This window comes from Sus scrofa, chromosome 9, assembly GCF_000003025.6.
Source record: "Sus scrofa isolate TJ Tabasco breed Duroc chromosome 9, Sscrofa11.1, whole genome shotgun sequence".
Lineage (NCBI taxonomy): Eukaryota > Metazoa > Chordata > Mammalia > Artiodactyla > Suidae > Sus > Sus scrofa.
This window is the reverse complement of record NC_010451.4, coordinates 58,952,879-58,968,278: the sequence shown is the minus strand read 5'-3', so window position 1 is coordinate 58,968,278 and position 15,400 is coordinate 58,952,879. Positions and strand designations below refer to the sequence as shown.

Here is a 15,400-nt window from a genome sequence, read left to right as displayed (position 1 = left end):
TCACCACATCCAGGACCCCTCCCCGAGGCCTCTCTGGCTCCTGGACTTCGGGGAGGAATAAAAGGTTTACCTAAAAACTGCATTTTCTTCTCTTTCATACACACGCACACAAAGGTGGGAAATTAAATAAAAGAAACCGAGAGAGGATTCAATTCTCCAGTGGTCACAAAGGCATCAGAGATTCCCATGATGGGCTAAAGCGAGTGGTTACAGACTGCTGAGTCGGTTCGGTCGCTTGCTGTTGGTCCAAGCCAGGCCTCCTGCATCAGCCCCCATCTCCGAGAACCACACCTGGAAAAAAGATGCTGCGCCTGGTGTTAGTGCTTTGTTTTGTTTCTCTTTTCACTTTTTCTAAATGTCTCTGACATGTAAATAACCCAAGAAAAGAAAAAAGGCAGGAGCTGATTACACAATTACCAGTAAACTCTATCATCTTTTAGAAGATCAACACACAGCTAACGCCATATATAGCATGCAGTAATGTCTGAGAAAGGACCCTGCTGAGAAATCAAATGGCTAGAACTCTAACAAAAAAAAAAATATATGTATATATATACTGTATAATATATGTCATCAAAAGAAGCATCGCCAGGAAACTCAAGATGCAGTGCAGGTCACCTTCTGTCTCTAAACAGCATGTAGAAATGTAGCATTGTCTGCATTAAACATCAGAATAAGAAGAAATCTGTAGCGCTGGTGGAGATGTCGGTTAAATTGTATGTGGGTTTTGTTTGCTTGTTTGTGTTTTTTTTTTTTTTTTTTTTTTTTTTGGTGGATTTGCCAAATCCTCACCAAGTGGTTAATGCCTGGTGTGCGGTCCACCAGTTGTAAACCTAGGTAAGAAGGACACTATTCATGTTTCACATTTAACAAATATACTTCTGTTCACCCCTTTCATCTGCATACTCTTAGCTTTGTCTTGTTTTTTCCACTAAGGTTTAGACTCCTATCAGAAAATATAATTAATAAAATTAATAATGAATCAGAATCCCTTATTATCTGTGATGTCCACGTTGTACAATGAAAAAAAAAAAAAAAAAGAAGTTTAACCATATCCTTTGTGACTGTTGATGGTGGGCTTGTTGTAGCTGTCAGGCTGTCTTGTTTTAGTTTTCTTTTTATTTATTTTTTTTGTGTTTCTGCATTTCATCACACACACAATAGGGACACAGTCTAGGAAGGGGGCCGGAGAGGCACACCTGGGCCCGCACGCCTCACTCTGTGTTCGTCTCTATTGACTGATTGAATTTGGGGTGGCCGACTCCGGAATTTTCCCGGGGAGTGGGGGTGCACTGTGGTGGGCAGAGCGGCAGCTGAGCCCCAGCCCGCCTGGTAACAGAGGTCACGCAATGCAGCTTGCGGGTGGGTCCAAGGCCGGCGTGGCTTCTTCTCGTTTGGAAAAAGAAAGAAAACAGCTGTACCTACGTGTCTGCCAGGAGGCTTCCAATTTCCTGTTCACCTTGTTTTCCCAAAGTATCCTTCGCTCCCCTCCCTGGAATGTGTGTCCCATTAGGCTCTGATTCTCTGCATTTCGTGGGCTCATGTCTGATTTGGAACGGGGATGCTTGTGGTGCTGTCGTTGCCATTGCTGATGTGTTGGCGGTGGCGGTGGCGGCAGCTGCTCCCCGGCGGGGGAAGGGGCACTCACATCAAAATTTGAGGAGTAGGTGCAAGATCAGAAGCGGCAGCATCCAAGTGCAGCCCGCCCTCCTCCACGACCCGTTGCTCACTTCGCTGACTGCGCCCGGACCTGCAGAGAGAACACACTGGCATAAGCCCGGCCGGAGAAGAGGAGCCCCCTCCACCTGGGGGCATCCAGTGGTCCAGCTCCACACACCAGGGCTGCATTAGAAATAATCCTCCCACAGCCTGGAGCCCCTGGATGCAGCTATGGGCTGGATGGGGAGTCTGCCTGGGCCAGGAGGGAAGGTGAGGTTCAGGCTAGTGTATGCAGGTGGCCACTGCTCCTTTGTTGCCACAGCTGCTCAAGGGCAAGACCAAGGAGAAGGTGACAGATGGATTAATACCTTGCCCAGAGCTCGGTAAAATTAGACCCCTGTGTCCCCTTCGTTATTCAACCCCAGTGAGAGCTGCCTCCCTTAAAGATCCCCATGGCCCTCCAGCCACTCCACCTGTCATGCAGGACAGGACTTGCTGGATACACCAACCACCCTTATGGCCGCTGCATTGGGTTCACCACTCATTCTGTCAATTGTTCTATCTCTGGTCAGTGCCCAGGCTTCCACCTGCAGCATTTGGCCTCTCCCCCATCTGGACAAAGTAACAGCAGACCTAGGTCAAGTATCACATGCCTGAAAGGCCAAAACCAACTCACATGAGGTGGAGGTGGGATCAAGCAAAGAAACAGGTGGCTTTTTGCTGCATACATGGAAGTGAGGGAAGGTTTATATGGCCCATGGGATATAGTACCCACCATGGCCTGTGTCTGTGGGTGGGAGAAGGATGACACATTCCCCCAGGAGGTGCAGAGCAGCCTCGCCCACAGACAGCTGCTCTTTGAGATGGGGCCGAATTTGGGAGGCAAAAAGATGATGAGGTCCTAACATCCCCCAGCAGCTTCCCTATCCTACGAAGGATAAGCTTTTTGGCTTCCCCAGCCCTATGGCCATGAATGTCCACGACACATAGAGCTATGATTCATGAACAGTATGCACGATTGGGATGCCAGGATGAATTAGGTGCCTAAGAAGCAAGGCATATTCTCAGCCTGCTCTCATGTGCTCTGGCACACTGTGTCACATTGGATTTAAAGGGGGTATTTAAAGCCAGTGTCCTCCCTAAGTCCACTTGCTCTTTGGGGAGAAGGAGCAAAGCCAAAACCTGCTTGCCTGACATTGATGCCCAGCACGGAGCCACTTCCGGCCAACACAGATCCGCAGCAAACCAGGCTTCTTGACTCCACCTGGAATTATCCCCTCCAGTTCAGAACTCCTGGCCTGGAAACACTGCTCATATGATTCATTTCTTGGACCTTTGGGGCAAATCTCTGATTCTGGGGCAGCAGCTAAATAGAGTTTGAAATGCACCAACTCATCCAACCTCTGTGCCCCTTGTGCCTGGTTTGCAGTGCAGGGGAGCAAAATTTGCCACCTCAAAATGTCTCCTTGGCTTGTGGATTATTTTGAGCTGAAATCAGTCAAGGTCCAGAGGACTCAGAAAGAACCTCTGGCCTACCCCCTAACTGCCTACAGAGTGTGGAAACAGAGGGGCCCAGTCCAGGAAGCGAGTAGTCACCATAGGTTAAGTGTTAGGGGTGGAGACAAGGAGAGCCCGCCCAGTCTGCCTGTTGTAATTTATTGCTGTGTCCTCCTCTCTGCCAGGCCCAGTAGACACATGTCTACCAAACAGTGGCTTTTCCAACTCTATGTAAATTGCCTTCCTTGCCTCTGAAGTCCCAGTCCCCTGCTCCCAACATCCTCCTTTGTCTTTAGCCAAAGATGGTATAGTTAAGGCAAGAGCTTTGGCCATTTGGGTGAATGAATTCGTTATCCTGGGTCTCTTTTTCATTTATACGCTATTAAATGATTATTTGATTTTCTCCTGTGCATCTGCCTCATGTCAATTTAATCCTTGGACCAGCCAGGAGACACGAGATGGGCAGAAGACATTTTCTTCCTCCCTAACACTGTGATCCCAAGACCCAAACTTCTTAGCACTGCGAGTTCACCTGAAAAGCAGGACAAAAGACACTCCTGCTCCCCGCCAGGAAGGTGAACCCCTGGGCATCAGAAAACCAAAAGCATCAGCCATGGAAAGCCCTCCTTCGTCCAGTCCACTGGTGAACAGGTGACAGAAGCATTCCCATGCAGTGCCACAAGGCTTATTTCAATTTCAAATTTGCTTCTCCTTAACCATTGATCCCTAGTTGTTTGAAGCATCTAAAATCTAACTATTCTGTTTCTATATAAACCACCACCTGGAACTCCAGCCTTTAGATTCAGTCAGCCAGGTTCCATGCCTGCTGGGAGGGTTGGCAGCTGCATTCCTCTCCCCAAACACACTGGTCCAGGGTTCCAAACCTGCATCCTGCATGCCTGCCTTAGGACATCGGGACAGATGTGTGTCTTTTGGCACAGGGCACCTTTCCTCTTTCACCTCTTTTGTCCTGAACACTCACTGGCACAGCTCTGAAACCCACTCCGCTCTCACCCCAGCACAGACCTTCTTGTAAGAGAAGGGAAACAAGGCCGGTACCTGTAGCGAGTTGCTCTCTACCTCTCCTGCCCTCCCAGGATGCCACATACCACACAGACAGCCCCGCAGGGGCCTGGCTGGGTTACAGGATAAGAAAAGTCAGGAACCTTGTCTGCCCACCAGGGAGTCTCTAATGCCTGGCTGGAGGCATCTGGGAGCTGGCAAAGGCCCAGGCACCTGGCAATGGCCATGGCGCCAGTGGTGTCCTGGCCTCTGTACCCTCAGGGCTCCTTTGTGGCTCTGTGGCCTGCTGGGATGTACACAGAGAGCCAGCAGGGAGGGGGCCTGGCCCCCGTGTCAGAAAACTCCCAGAGCAGAAAGGAAAAGGCTGCCAGGTGTGCTGGAGCCCCTGTCCAGGTGATGTGCTGTGGCCCCCTCTGGCCCGGGTGCACCAGGGCTGTTCCTCCCTGCAGAGACCACGTCCAGCTTGGCCTTGCCTCCCCCACAGCCTCCATCTCCCTGACCCAGCCTCCCACAGGCTGGTCTGTCTTGAATACAGCTTCTTGGACACAGCTTCTCAGGAGAAGAAAAGAGGGGTGGCACCTGGAGAAACTTCATCCTTTCAGAGGGGACACACACCAGCTCTGGGCCACCTGTGCCTGGTTCCCTTGGTTTATTCCTTATTCCAGGCTTGTGTGTGACCCCAAGCCAGCCAGACCACTGATGGACTGGATTCCTTCAGCTTCTTCAAAACTTCCCGATTGGTCTGTAGGACACTCACCACTTCCCAGTCCCACTCCCAAAACCCTCAACCCACCTTCTGCCTCCTCAGCCCCTCTTTCCTACCACGGGCCCTGGGCTCTCCCTGCCCCCATCCCATGCAACGCCAGCAGGTGTGCACTGCACACACGTGTTACACATGAGCATGCACCTTCCAGCCTGTTCTCCTTCCTTCCCATCCTCACACTTTCTGCCTGAAATGCACTTCACCTGACCCATGCTCATTCCTCATTTCAGGTTCTGTTCTGGCCCCAGTCACCTCTTCCAGGCAGCCTTCCTTGACTTGCTCTAGTTTACTTCCATAGTGCCACAGGCACCCCATTATTAACATGTGCCCCACCCTGTCCTACCCTCTTTATGCGTCTCTTTACATTTCTCATTTATGTATACACTTCTTCCTCTGGGCTGTGAGCTCCTTAAGGCCCAGGTCTGTGCCTACCTGGATCCTTAGCAGGTATTTTATAAATGGTGGCTGAAGGAAGGAGGGAGCCAGAACAGAGGGCTATGCTGATGTGTCCATATTTTATCTCTGTGTTTTTCTTTCTCATAAAACTCTACTTGGGAAAACAAAACAAAACAAAAAACGCAAAAACCACACTGAAAACAAAGCAAAACATCCTTCTCATACGTTGCCTTCTGCTTTACCTTGATCTTCTCTTCCAAATATCCTTCCCCTCCCTTTTTAAGGAGTTCCGATAAAAGTCACTGAAAATTCTTGTGGTTGAGAAAAACTTTGACACAGATGTAAGATCTTATTAGTTAGGATTCCAAGTCAAGTGCCTGCAATGGATAAAGGGGTCCAGTCCTTTAAGGACTGTTATGCATGAGATGAAGGTTATTGTCGCCTGCTCTGATGTGCGGAAACTCAACCTCGGGGACCTGAAAGTGACTTCCCCAAGATCCCTTGACGTCTGTCTCCAAATATATTTTTCTTTCCTCTAACTCAGAGCTGTTGTGCTGTGTAACTCACACAGCTCCAGGAGTGAAAGACGAGGGAGTGAAGCCACAGGGTCTGCCCTGCCCAGACACGGGTTAAGGTGGGAAGCAGGCAGGCATCCCACGCTGAGCTGCACAGGAAGGATGCTCTGAGAGGAGGACTTTCTGGTCTGGCAGGTGTGGCTCCCAAGACCCCCGAGCAAGGCCCTCTCAGAGCCGATGCTGGCTGGAGTCACGGCTCAGCCCATCTGCCTGGTGACAGGGCCACACAGAGGAGGCCTCTGTTCTTTACCCAGCCAAGTCCCCACTCCGCAACAGTTGCCTTGACTGCTTCTATCTCATTAGAGAACTGTGGAGGCTTAAAGAGACTAATTACCAGGACAGTTAGGGTCCTGGAGAACTGTGATGAGTGTCAATTATCCATCAGAAACATCTGGCAGGAATGAAAGCCTCAAATAAGATGCATTTTATTCGTAGCCAAGTGACTCACCCAGGAACCTCCCATTTCCTTCCCCTCTCCCCTCCCTCCTGCCACTTCTCTTCCAGCTCGAAGTTAGTGAGAGAGAAGGAGAGATTGGGGTAAGCAAAGGCCAGCATGCAAGGCCAAGGTCTAAGATGATCATTGCATTAGAGCATCCGGGTGCAAAGGAAGAGGCAGGCCTGGTGCAGAGGGGCCCAGACGTGGAGCTATTCTGGGCACTGACAGGCCCTCATTAGTGCTGCCAGCAAAGACACGTTAGATCTGCAGGGGAAGCACCCAGGGAGAATCAGATGTCCTTGGGAGACAGTTAACCCAAACTGCCACAGGGCCAGGGCCCAAGGTCAGGGCAGTTCCCACTGGGCTGCCTCCTGCAGTTAGCTCCGAAGAGAAAGAGTCTTGCAAGAAGGCAAAAGAGATCTGTGCGCCCCATCCCACCCAGGCAGCAGCTGCCTGCAAAATAAACATACCAACCTTTCCCTGGGGTCAGAGCTGTGGTTCTCACTGCTAAAAGAAATGAAAAACAAGCCACTGTTAAGGCAGAACGCAGCCGGAGTCAATTGCTTTACCCTCCCATGGCTTCCAGGAGGGAGGATGAACTCCTAGCCCAGCCCTCCTGACACCCCCTCTGCTTGGCTGGAAAGTGCCAGAGATTGAATTGGGGGCCGGGGAAGGACACAAATGATGGTCCCATTGGGTGGCCGACCTAAAGGGAGCCAGCACCCCTCCATGTGCCTTAGCAGGGGATGCCAGCACCATGGAGCTGAGGCCCTGAGCCAATGAGTACTTCTTTGCAAAACAACCTTCTTTCTTTGGCCACTAGACTATCCTCTAATTAGCTGAATTCTGCAGGTTTTAATAGAAAATTGGCTGATGCAAATGGACTGTCCTCCAGCCATCTGAATGGAGGTGCCCATGCTATGTTTGAGATGTCAGGTTAACTAGCATTTCTCTATGCATTGTAGAAATACTGGTGAGCAGACTTCCCATGGTGGCTCAGCGGTAGTGAACCCAACTAGTATCCTTGAGGAGGTGGATCCCTGGCCTCGCTCCCTGGGTCAGGGATCTGGCAATACTGTGAGCTGTGGTGTAGGTTGTTGATATGGCTCGGATCCTGCATTGCTATGGTTGTGGCATATGCCAGCGGCTATAGCTCTGATTTGACACCTAGCCTGGGAACTTCCATATGCCACGGGATGGCCCTAAAAAGCAATAATAAAACATTTTTAAAAAAGTAAAAGAAAACAGTGAGCAAAACTCCACATACCAGAGGAGTCCAGACCCCTGATATTTGACCTCTCTTGATGAGTCAGACTAAGCAAGCTGGCCCAGGGGGCTTCATTTCTCCAGGGCATCCTAAGGCAATAAGAGCAGCAACCTTGCTGCTGAGATCCACCTATGGAAATGGTGGGCACCAACCTGTTTCTGCTGGCTACCCCAGACAGACCTCCATTCACCAGTTTAAGCTCTCAGAAGAATCCACAGAGCCAGTTCTGCTGACTGGCCCGAAGGGGGTTGATCTCTAATCTTTGACTTCCCTGTTAAGTTGGGGGCTTTGCACATGTCCACTCTGGATACAGAGGATGGAAAATCCCTTCACAGTATAAGTGTATATCAAATAACCGTGATGCATACATGAAACATCTTACAATTTTTTTCTGTCAATTATACCTAAAGAAAAGGTAAAGTAAAGCTGAAAAAAAAAAGAGGGGGAGAGACCAAAGTCTTTTCCATCAAAGTGATAATTCTCTGTGCAAACGTCCTGGCATATGGAAGGAAGGACACATAGATATAACTCAACCTAAACTCGACTAAAACTGAATCGTCTGCCCAAAGTCATATGAACATGGTCCTGTGCATTTGAGCTCTCTATCTACTATTTAAAGGCCCCTGAGATCATGTCTTGATCCAGGTGGACAAGAACAACCCCGAGAAGCCACTCTGGAAAAGACATAATGCCTGATCTATGACCAAAAATCACATAAAAGGCGTGACTCAGAACAGATCAGAGGGAAAGTCAGGGTGATGGAGAAAAGCCAGGAGTGCTGGTCCACACTGTCTGTGCCTTTAGCAAGGACAGTCCCTTGGCGAGATCGCTAGGCCCTAGATGCCCACCCAGAAGCAAAGGAGGAGCTGCTTTCATGAATTGTCTTATTCAGGTACCGCTAGATGGAGTCTCCCCATTCCAGGACGGAGGGTGACCGGAAAGGGGGAGGACAGTCTGCAGAGAGACCTTTCCACCCCCAAGCCACACTCAGTGCAAACGAAGGGCATGTGTCGGGGAGGGCAGCCCACAGAGCAATGGGGTACTGGTTTAGCCACTGCTAGAGGATGCAGGGAAGAGCTCTATTTGTAGTCTGACTTGTTGGAACCATCGGGAAAAGGAATCCATTGCAAGAATTTGCTTCACAGTGCTCTAGAACCAGAAGTGACTTTGTGTAAGGCAAAGATCTGAGAGCAACTTCAGTGTAGTGGTTCACCTCCAGAAACTCCTGCTCCTCCCTGAATCTCCAAGGTCATCACTGTTAGCATCCGCATGGGTAAAAGGAAATTTGACACCCATTCTTGACCTTCCTAGAGCTTAACCTTGGGCTTTTTCAGGTAGCACTGTTTCAACTCTTCCAGTACACTAGGAGGCCCTTCTACCCCACATGCACCTCACCACAGTGAGTTGAGAAATGTAACAAAGGTACTCTTTATATTTTCTCAAGACCCCTCATTCTGCACTCCAGTCCCTTCCCTGTGATTTGGTTAAAGGAAGAGCTGGAGAAACTCTTTCTACATCATATCCATCATCATGACATGCTATCACCGTTGGGTCCAGCTTCCAAGGATAGGATCCTCTATCTAGACAAGTACTAGCCATAAGCTCATGCCTTTGAATTAACTCCTGGCTATCAAGAAAACCAATAATCCTTAAAAATCCAAGCATACATTTTCCTCGCCAAGAGCTTGCCTGAAATGTGTGATCTTTCCATTGATGTATTAGTGGGAAGCCAGGTAGAGTTAGAAAAAAAGGAAAGAAAGCCAGAAAGAAAGAAAGAAAGAAAGAAAGAAAGAAAGAAAGAGAGAGAGAAAGAGAGAGAGAAAGAAAGAAAGAAAAGTAAAATAAAAAATAATAAAAGAGAACAGCTCCCTTTAAGCCTCCAAGCCAATATCTCAGGTCAATCCATAAAGGGATCTTTCTGCCCCCAAACCCAATGCTTGTAGGTGAATCCAAGTCCCCAGGAAAGCTCAGGGCAGCTGTCTGAGTCTAGGGGATAGGGGAGGGCTGGCATCATGCCAGGGTGGATATATAGGACACATAGACCTTCTAGAAATAGGGCTAAGGGATTTTTGTTTGGTACCATCTGAATTGAGACAATGTGCCATAGAAATGCTAACTGCTGGATGGCTGGACCTAGTAAACTATCTTTAATCCTCTGCAGGGAAGAACAGATCAGCTCTCCTACTGCAACTGCTTCCTTTTGATCCACAAGGTTGACTTACTCCCCCGCTTCTTTCACAAGTTGATTGGATGGTCACTGCAAAGTTCACAGGCATTAATCAGCCAACCTTTCCCAGCCCACCGATACCATCGAATCTGACTCCATGCCCAGGACATAAAAGACAAAGGACCAGTGGATGGGAAATGAACAGCTACTGAGGCGCTGAGTCAGCAGTGCAGCCCCAGACACACTTGCCCATGGCAGGGGGGTGCCGGGAGCGGGGGAGTGAAGGATGGTGCTGTGTCCCCGAGTCCTTAGTTTTCGTGGCAGGAGTCCTGCACCACCAAATATTAATATGAGAGGGTGACATGCAATCTGTTTTGTTTGCAAAAGGGGAGCAGAGACATAACTTCAAGGATGGCAGACAAGGGGGGCTGAGAAGGCATGACGATCTCTTATCTGAACGCTTCCAGTCCATCTGGATACTGAGTGACAAAGTATCTTGGAACATCTCTTATAGTCAAACATCCCCTGTCCAGGGAAACCAACAGGAGGTAAGGGAAGCCTACCTCGGGGATGGTCCCTGAGAAAAGAGGTACCTCTCTAGTCTATGAGGGGCTAGCAAAGGAGAAGGGAAAAACACAGACACACACGCACACAGGTGATTAAGAGAAATGCCCCAGAAACAAGGTTTGTTTTCTCTAAGACATTCCTCAGTTGCACAAGAGTCCAACAGCTACCCTGAAGACACTAATCCAAGTCTTGCAATGATCCAGATATTTATCATCCACAACTTCTGGCCTTGACCCTCTGCTCTGCACCCGTTCCCGTGGTGGCACAGTGGTAACAAGCCCAACTAATATCCATGAGGACTTGGGTTCGATCCCTGGCCTCACTCAGTAGGTTAAGGATCCAGCATTGCCATGAGCTTTGGTGTAGGTCACAGACGTAACTTGGATCTCACGTTGATGTGGCTGTGGTGTAGGCTGGCAGGTGCAGCTCTGATTCGACCCCTAGCCTGGGAACCTCCATATGCCACAGGTAAGGCACTAAAAATAAAACAAAAAAACCAAAAAAAAAACAGTGAGAGGTGAAAGTAGAGAGCTGGCTTGAGACCCTTCCTCGCACAGTGGCCAGCAGAGGGGTGAGGATGGCAGCAGGAAGAACCTCAGAACAGTCTCCTGCTCCTGGCCCTTGCTCACACAGGCAGTCACACGCTGGTTTCTGGCCAGTTTTGTTGCTGTTGGTTTTGGTGTGGCCAATGGAACTCTAGCACCTCAGTGACCGCTCCCTGTTCTAAAAGCTCCCGTCCCCTCTGGGAACGAGTCACCTCTCAAAGTTCCTCAGGAAGCAGCTTCTGCCCCACCTCCAGTCTCTCACAGGGCCTTTTAACCACACATGTCCTCAGCTACTTTTCTAACACATCTTTAGATCTCTGGATGTGCCTTGCACCCGATCTCAATAAACATTAGCTGAATCACACGTCGATCCCGGCCATGACCATGGACTTCGCTTCTCTCTCCATTTCTTTGTTTCATTTTGCTGTCTGTGGATCATCAGCACGGCGCTCTGCCTCACTACGGTGACTAAGGCTTCCCTGAATCTTTTTATGACAGAAGGGTTTTTCCCCACGTCATTCCCTCTCTTCCATCTCCTCCCCCACCGTCCAAGCTTAAGGCCATCCTCCATCCCCCAGGGATGGTCTGCACAGCCAGAGGTGGTAAATGGATGAACCGGATGGGGGTGGGGTGAGAAAGATCAGGGAGATCAGGGGGTGGGTGCAAGGTGGGAAAAGACACTTCCTTCATTGTCGCCACCGCTGCCCTCCCTCACGGCTCCCCCAGGGTCGGCCCTGTCCTTGGGAGAAACAATAAACGGCACACACACAGCATGTATTAGATCTGTCATTTGGCCTGGCCCCACTTCTGCCCCAAATCTCTAGTCACGGTCCAAGAGAATCACTTTCCCAAGATCAGGGACCTCGAGAAAATCTGAAGGGTGGTGCACATGGAGGCGAGAGATGCAGACGTCCCGCAAGGCGAGGGCCTGGAGTGGAAGAGGAGGAAAGGGGCTGGGGAGAGTGATGAATGAGTGCAGGAACACCTGGAATGTGACATGGGGAGGTCCCTGTATCCGGAGACTGGCTTTTAATGTTTGAAGATGCACCTGGAAGTTTCCAAAGCCTTTTTAATGTACATTCTAAGTTAAATGCGGAAACAGCACTAAGGTAGATAAGGTGGATCAATTATATTCGAGTCTATTGAATCTACTGAATCTATTGATTCCTTGCAATAGAATTCAGTAATAGTCCCTGACTTGTCCAAGAGCACAGAACACCCAAGGCCAAGCTCAGACTAGAGCTCAGGAGGTCCGTTCCCCACCACTGCCTGCTGGGGACCCACAGGTGCACCTGCCCACCTTCCCCCCCCTCGGAGACCCTCATGGCATTTGCTGAGTGAGAGGAGGTGGGCGGTGGAAGAGGTGTCAGTGGGACCCTTATGAAAACCACTTAGTGGGTTGAATGTTCTGCTGTTGGTTCAGCCTCATGCTCTCCGCCTTTTGCCTTTGGGCAGATCTCTGGGCTTTGAGAATTTCGAGGGATTTCTTTCCCTCCCCATCCCCCAGCCCTTCTGGGGAGGGGTGGGTAATGTGAGCAAAGAAAAGGGAGCCAACCTTGGGGTTTCATCACCTCCCAGGAACCTCCTTTGCTTGTGATGCTCTCCACCAGCATCTTTACAGAGAGGAGCCTGGGGTACAGCACAGTGGGGGTGGGGTGGGGGTGGGGCTCTGGGAGGAAGTGGGGAGGAGAGAACCCGTAAGGAGGGCGGGGTGGGAGGGATACTGACCTTGCAACAAAGTTGAGCTTGTAGGCTCACTTAGCTCTAAATCGGGTGAGGAACATACAGGAGAGAAAAATGCAAACAAACACATATATTATATACAGTTGCTATATATTTGTCATATATAGTTTGTATACTGCCTTTCACACACATTTCTGGAGGTATGGCTCAAGAAGGGAAGACACGAAACCAGAGGTGGTGGACAAGATGCAGCATGAGGAACATGAGTGAGGCCGAGGTGCTTGGGGCTGGACAACGGATGCCATGATTGGAAGATGGGGGAGCTAGCCACTCATTGGTGCCCCAGCCTGGGCAGAGCCAGGGTCCTGACTCAGTCACCAAGGAACAAAGTCCCTTTCCAGATGAGATGTGTGTCACATCCATACCCCCAGTGTTTCCCTTTGGGAGACCAAGACTAGGAAATTCTGATCTCATGGCATCAGAGCAGGAACCAGGTTCCCAGGAGGCTCTGATTCAGAATCACAGGGAGAGAAATTTCCTGGTCCCTTGAACTCATTGCAGCATTAGGGGCCAGGTGCTCAGAACCTATGGTTCCTGATAGGAAAGCCCACCTCTGTCAAGTACCTCAAAGATACCAACCCTCACAGGAGGGCCCCAGCACCAGTATCTCTCACTTTTCAACATAAGGTCATGTGGAGAAGGTGCTCAGCCTGTGTGCAGCTTGGTGGCAGAATAAGGATAATTTAGCTGGCTCTCGGCTGCTCTAGGAAAATGAACTTCATCACAAAGTTCATGCATCGGCGTGAAGTGAACACTGCTTTCTGACCTACCCAGGTGGCCTGGTGGCCCTGAGCTGAGAGGTCTTCTGATAATGGGAAATGACAGGGGTAACTCCCCAATGCATTTATCGCTGTCAAAAGGCCTTATAGATGGTGGGCATCCATCAAGAGTATGGGAACTGCCCTGTCTGGACCAGCTTCACTTTAATGGGGTTGCAAACACTATGGAACCACATCACACCAGGGGGCATTGCTGTGATGGGCTCTTCCGAAATGCTCTCAAAAGAGGCTAAAAAACTGGTTTCCATGTGATTAAATTCAGAAAATGCTCCAAACTTTTTCAACGTAGAGATTCAGTGTTTAAAGTTCGAGACCTCTGCTGTTAAAGAACATCCCTGCCTGGACCCCGTTCCTCTTTGTTCGGCACAAGTTTTCTAAACTTATTTGACTAATACCATCACCTTTTAAAACATGATTTTAGAAAGCCCTGGACTCCAGAGAGATCGCAATGGTAGGGAGGTTCCAAATAACGCATAGGGTGACGTGGATGCTGACAGACCCGTGGGGGTGGGGGCAGAGGTTTTAATTGCGGTGCACGGGTCTGCGAAAAGGAGCAGATTTATGACACATGCTTCACTGCGTTGCCTGTCACAAATGCCAGCCATCTCACTCTTAAAGTTCCCGTCTTCTCTCTGTTCTTGTCTTAGATGGCTCAAGGGGAAGAGGCCAGGGAATTAGACAGCAGTGATGAAGCCGATTGCAAAAACCATTTCATGCATCTGATTCAGAAGAGCAAAGAGGTCAGAGGAGGAGGCAGACTGTTTATAAGAACGAGGAAGGCTGTGGGCGGAGACTGTGGAAAGCAGGAGAGAGCCTTGGATTTTCAAGGCAGTGGGAAAGAGGGAACTGCCCCTTTTTAATCTTGGCCTTCTGTTCATGTAGACAGACACCTGCCAAAAAGCCCAAGGGCTGACAAATGTGAGGGACAATGATGACTCTCCCTGGGTGGGAGGCGTCAGACACATCAATCACTCTAATCGCGGCTCTGCCCGTTCGGAACCACCAGCTCTGGAATCAAGGGCAGCCTTTCCCTTCCCAGCCCTCCAGAATACAGCTGGGCTTTATCTTAGGTGCTGGGTAAAAGGCAGATGGGGTGTCACTAGCAATAGAGATGGGACAACAGAGCAGCACAGGTGGGTGATTCTGGGCAAGCTGGGTCCAGGGTGCCTTGGATGATGTGGCAGGCGGTGGGGGGAGGACCTGAAGCTCCAAGATTATCTGCGAGTTCTCAGATTAAAAGGGATCTAGGTTCTTGCCAATTACCTGCTAACTTCCTCACCTTTGCCAGCCCAGGACACTCAAGAGGATCTGTTAACAGGGCAGACGAAGGGGCGGATGTGAACAATTCTGAGCTGACTTAACTTGTTGCGGTCGGGAGGGATCTGCCCCCAAAGCAGCCAGAGACCAGCACGGTAGGCTATGGGGAGAATCTGCATCTACCCCGGGCTGAAAGCCACCATGTGTCAGGCATCGGGTCGGACAAGGCAGACATGCTCCAGGCTCACTTCTGTGTTGTGGTTCTACCCCACCAGTGCCAGACCTTGGGGTCTGAGCGGCAGCTGGTTTTGCTTCCGTTCCTTGTTTCTGGCTTCAGTCCAGTTGCCGGAGATGGAATGAGGGCCCAGCAATTTGCCTTGATCATATTAGTCCTTCCATAAATGGTGACTGAATGAATTAATGCATGGATGACTATGCGACTTCTGTCAGGATGGTGGCTTGGCTGGAGGAGAACATCGTAATCCAGCCAGACCACAGCCTTGGACACACACGAAGAACTAAGGAAATACCCGTTTTCTACGTTAATTCTCTCTCCCAGCACTAAGTACTCAGGATCCCAAGGCCCATGATTCTACCCTTAAAAACACAATTCAGTTACTCATATGTCCTGATGGCCAGAAAAAGTCTCAGAAATGGTAATGCCATACACTCATCCAGGGGACGAGTATGGAAATAACACACGTTCCCCTGGGCTCTCGACTATGA

General features: G+C 49.8%; 1 protein-coding gene across 9 annotated transcripts in view; it reads right to left on the bottom strand.

Moving 5' to 3' along the window:
* NTM (neurotrimin) overlaps window positions 745-15,400 on the bottom strand; it is a 1,001,784-nt gene continuing 987,128 nt past the window's right edge. For 3 of the 9 annotated variants that reach the window (XM_021102348.1, XM_021102353.1, XM_013979588.2), the window contains 3 exons: window positions 12,624-12,659; window positions 6,824-6,856; window positions 745-1,750 (listed from right to left, as the gene is read on the bottom strand). In XM_021102348.1, coding sequence (XP_020958007.1) covers window positions 1,650-1,750; window positions 6,824-6,856; window positions 12,624-12,659 — 170 coding nt within the window. In that variant the 3' untranslated portion in view covers window positions 745-1,649. The remainder of the gene's footprint in view (window positions 1,751-6,823; window positions 6,857-12,623; window positions 12,660-15,400) is intronic. The other 6 variants (XM_021102352.1, XM_021102354.1, XM_003482649.4 and 3 more) reach the window with 3 other exon arrangements.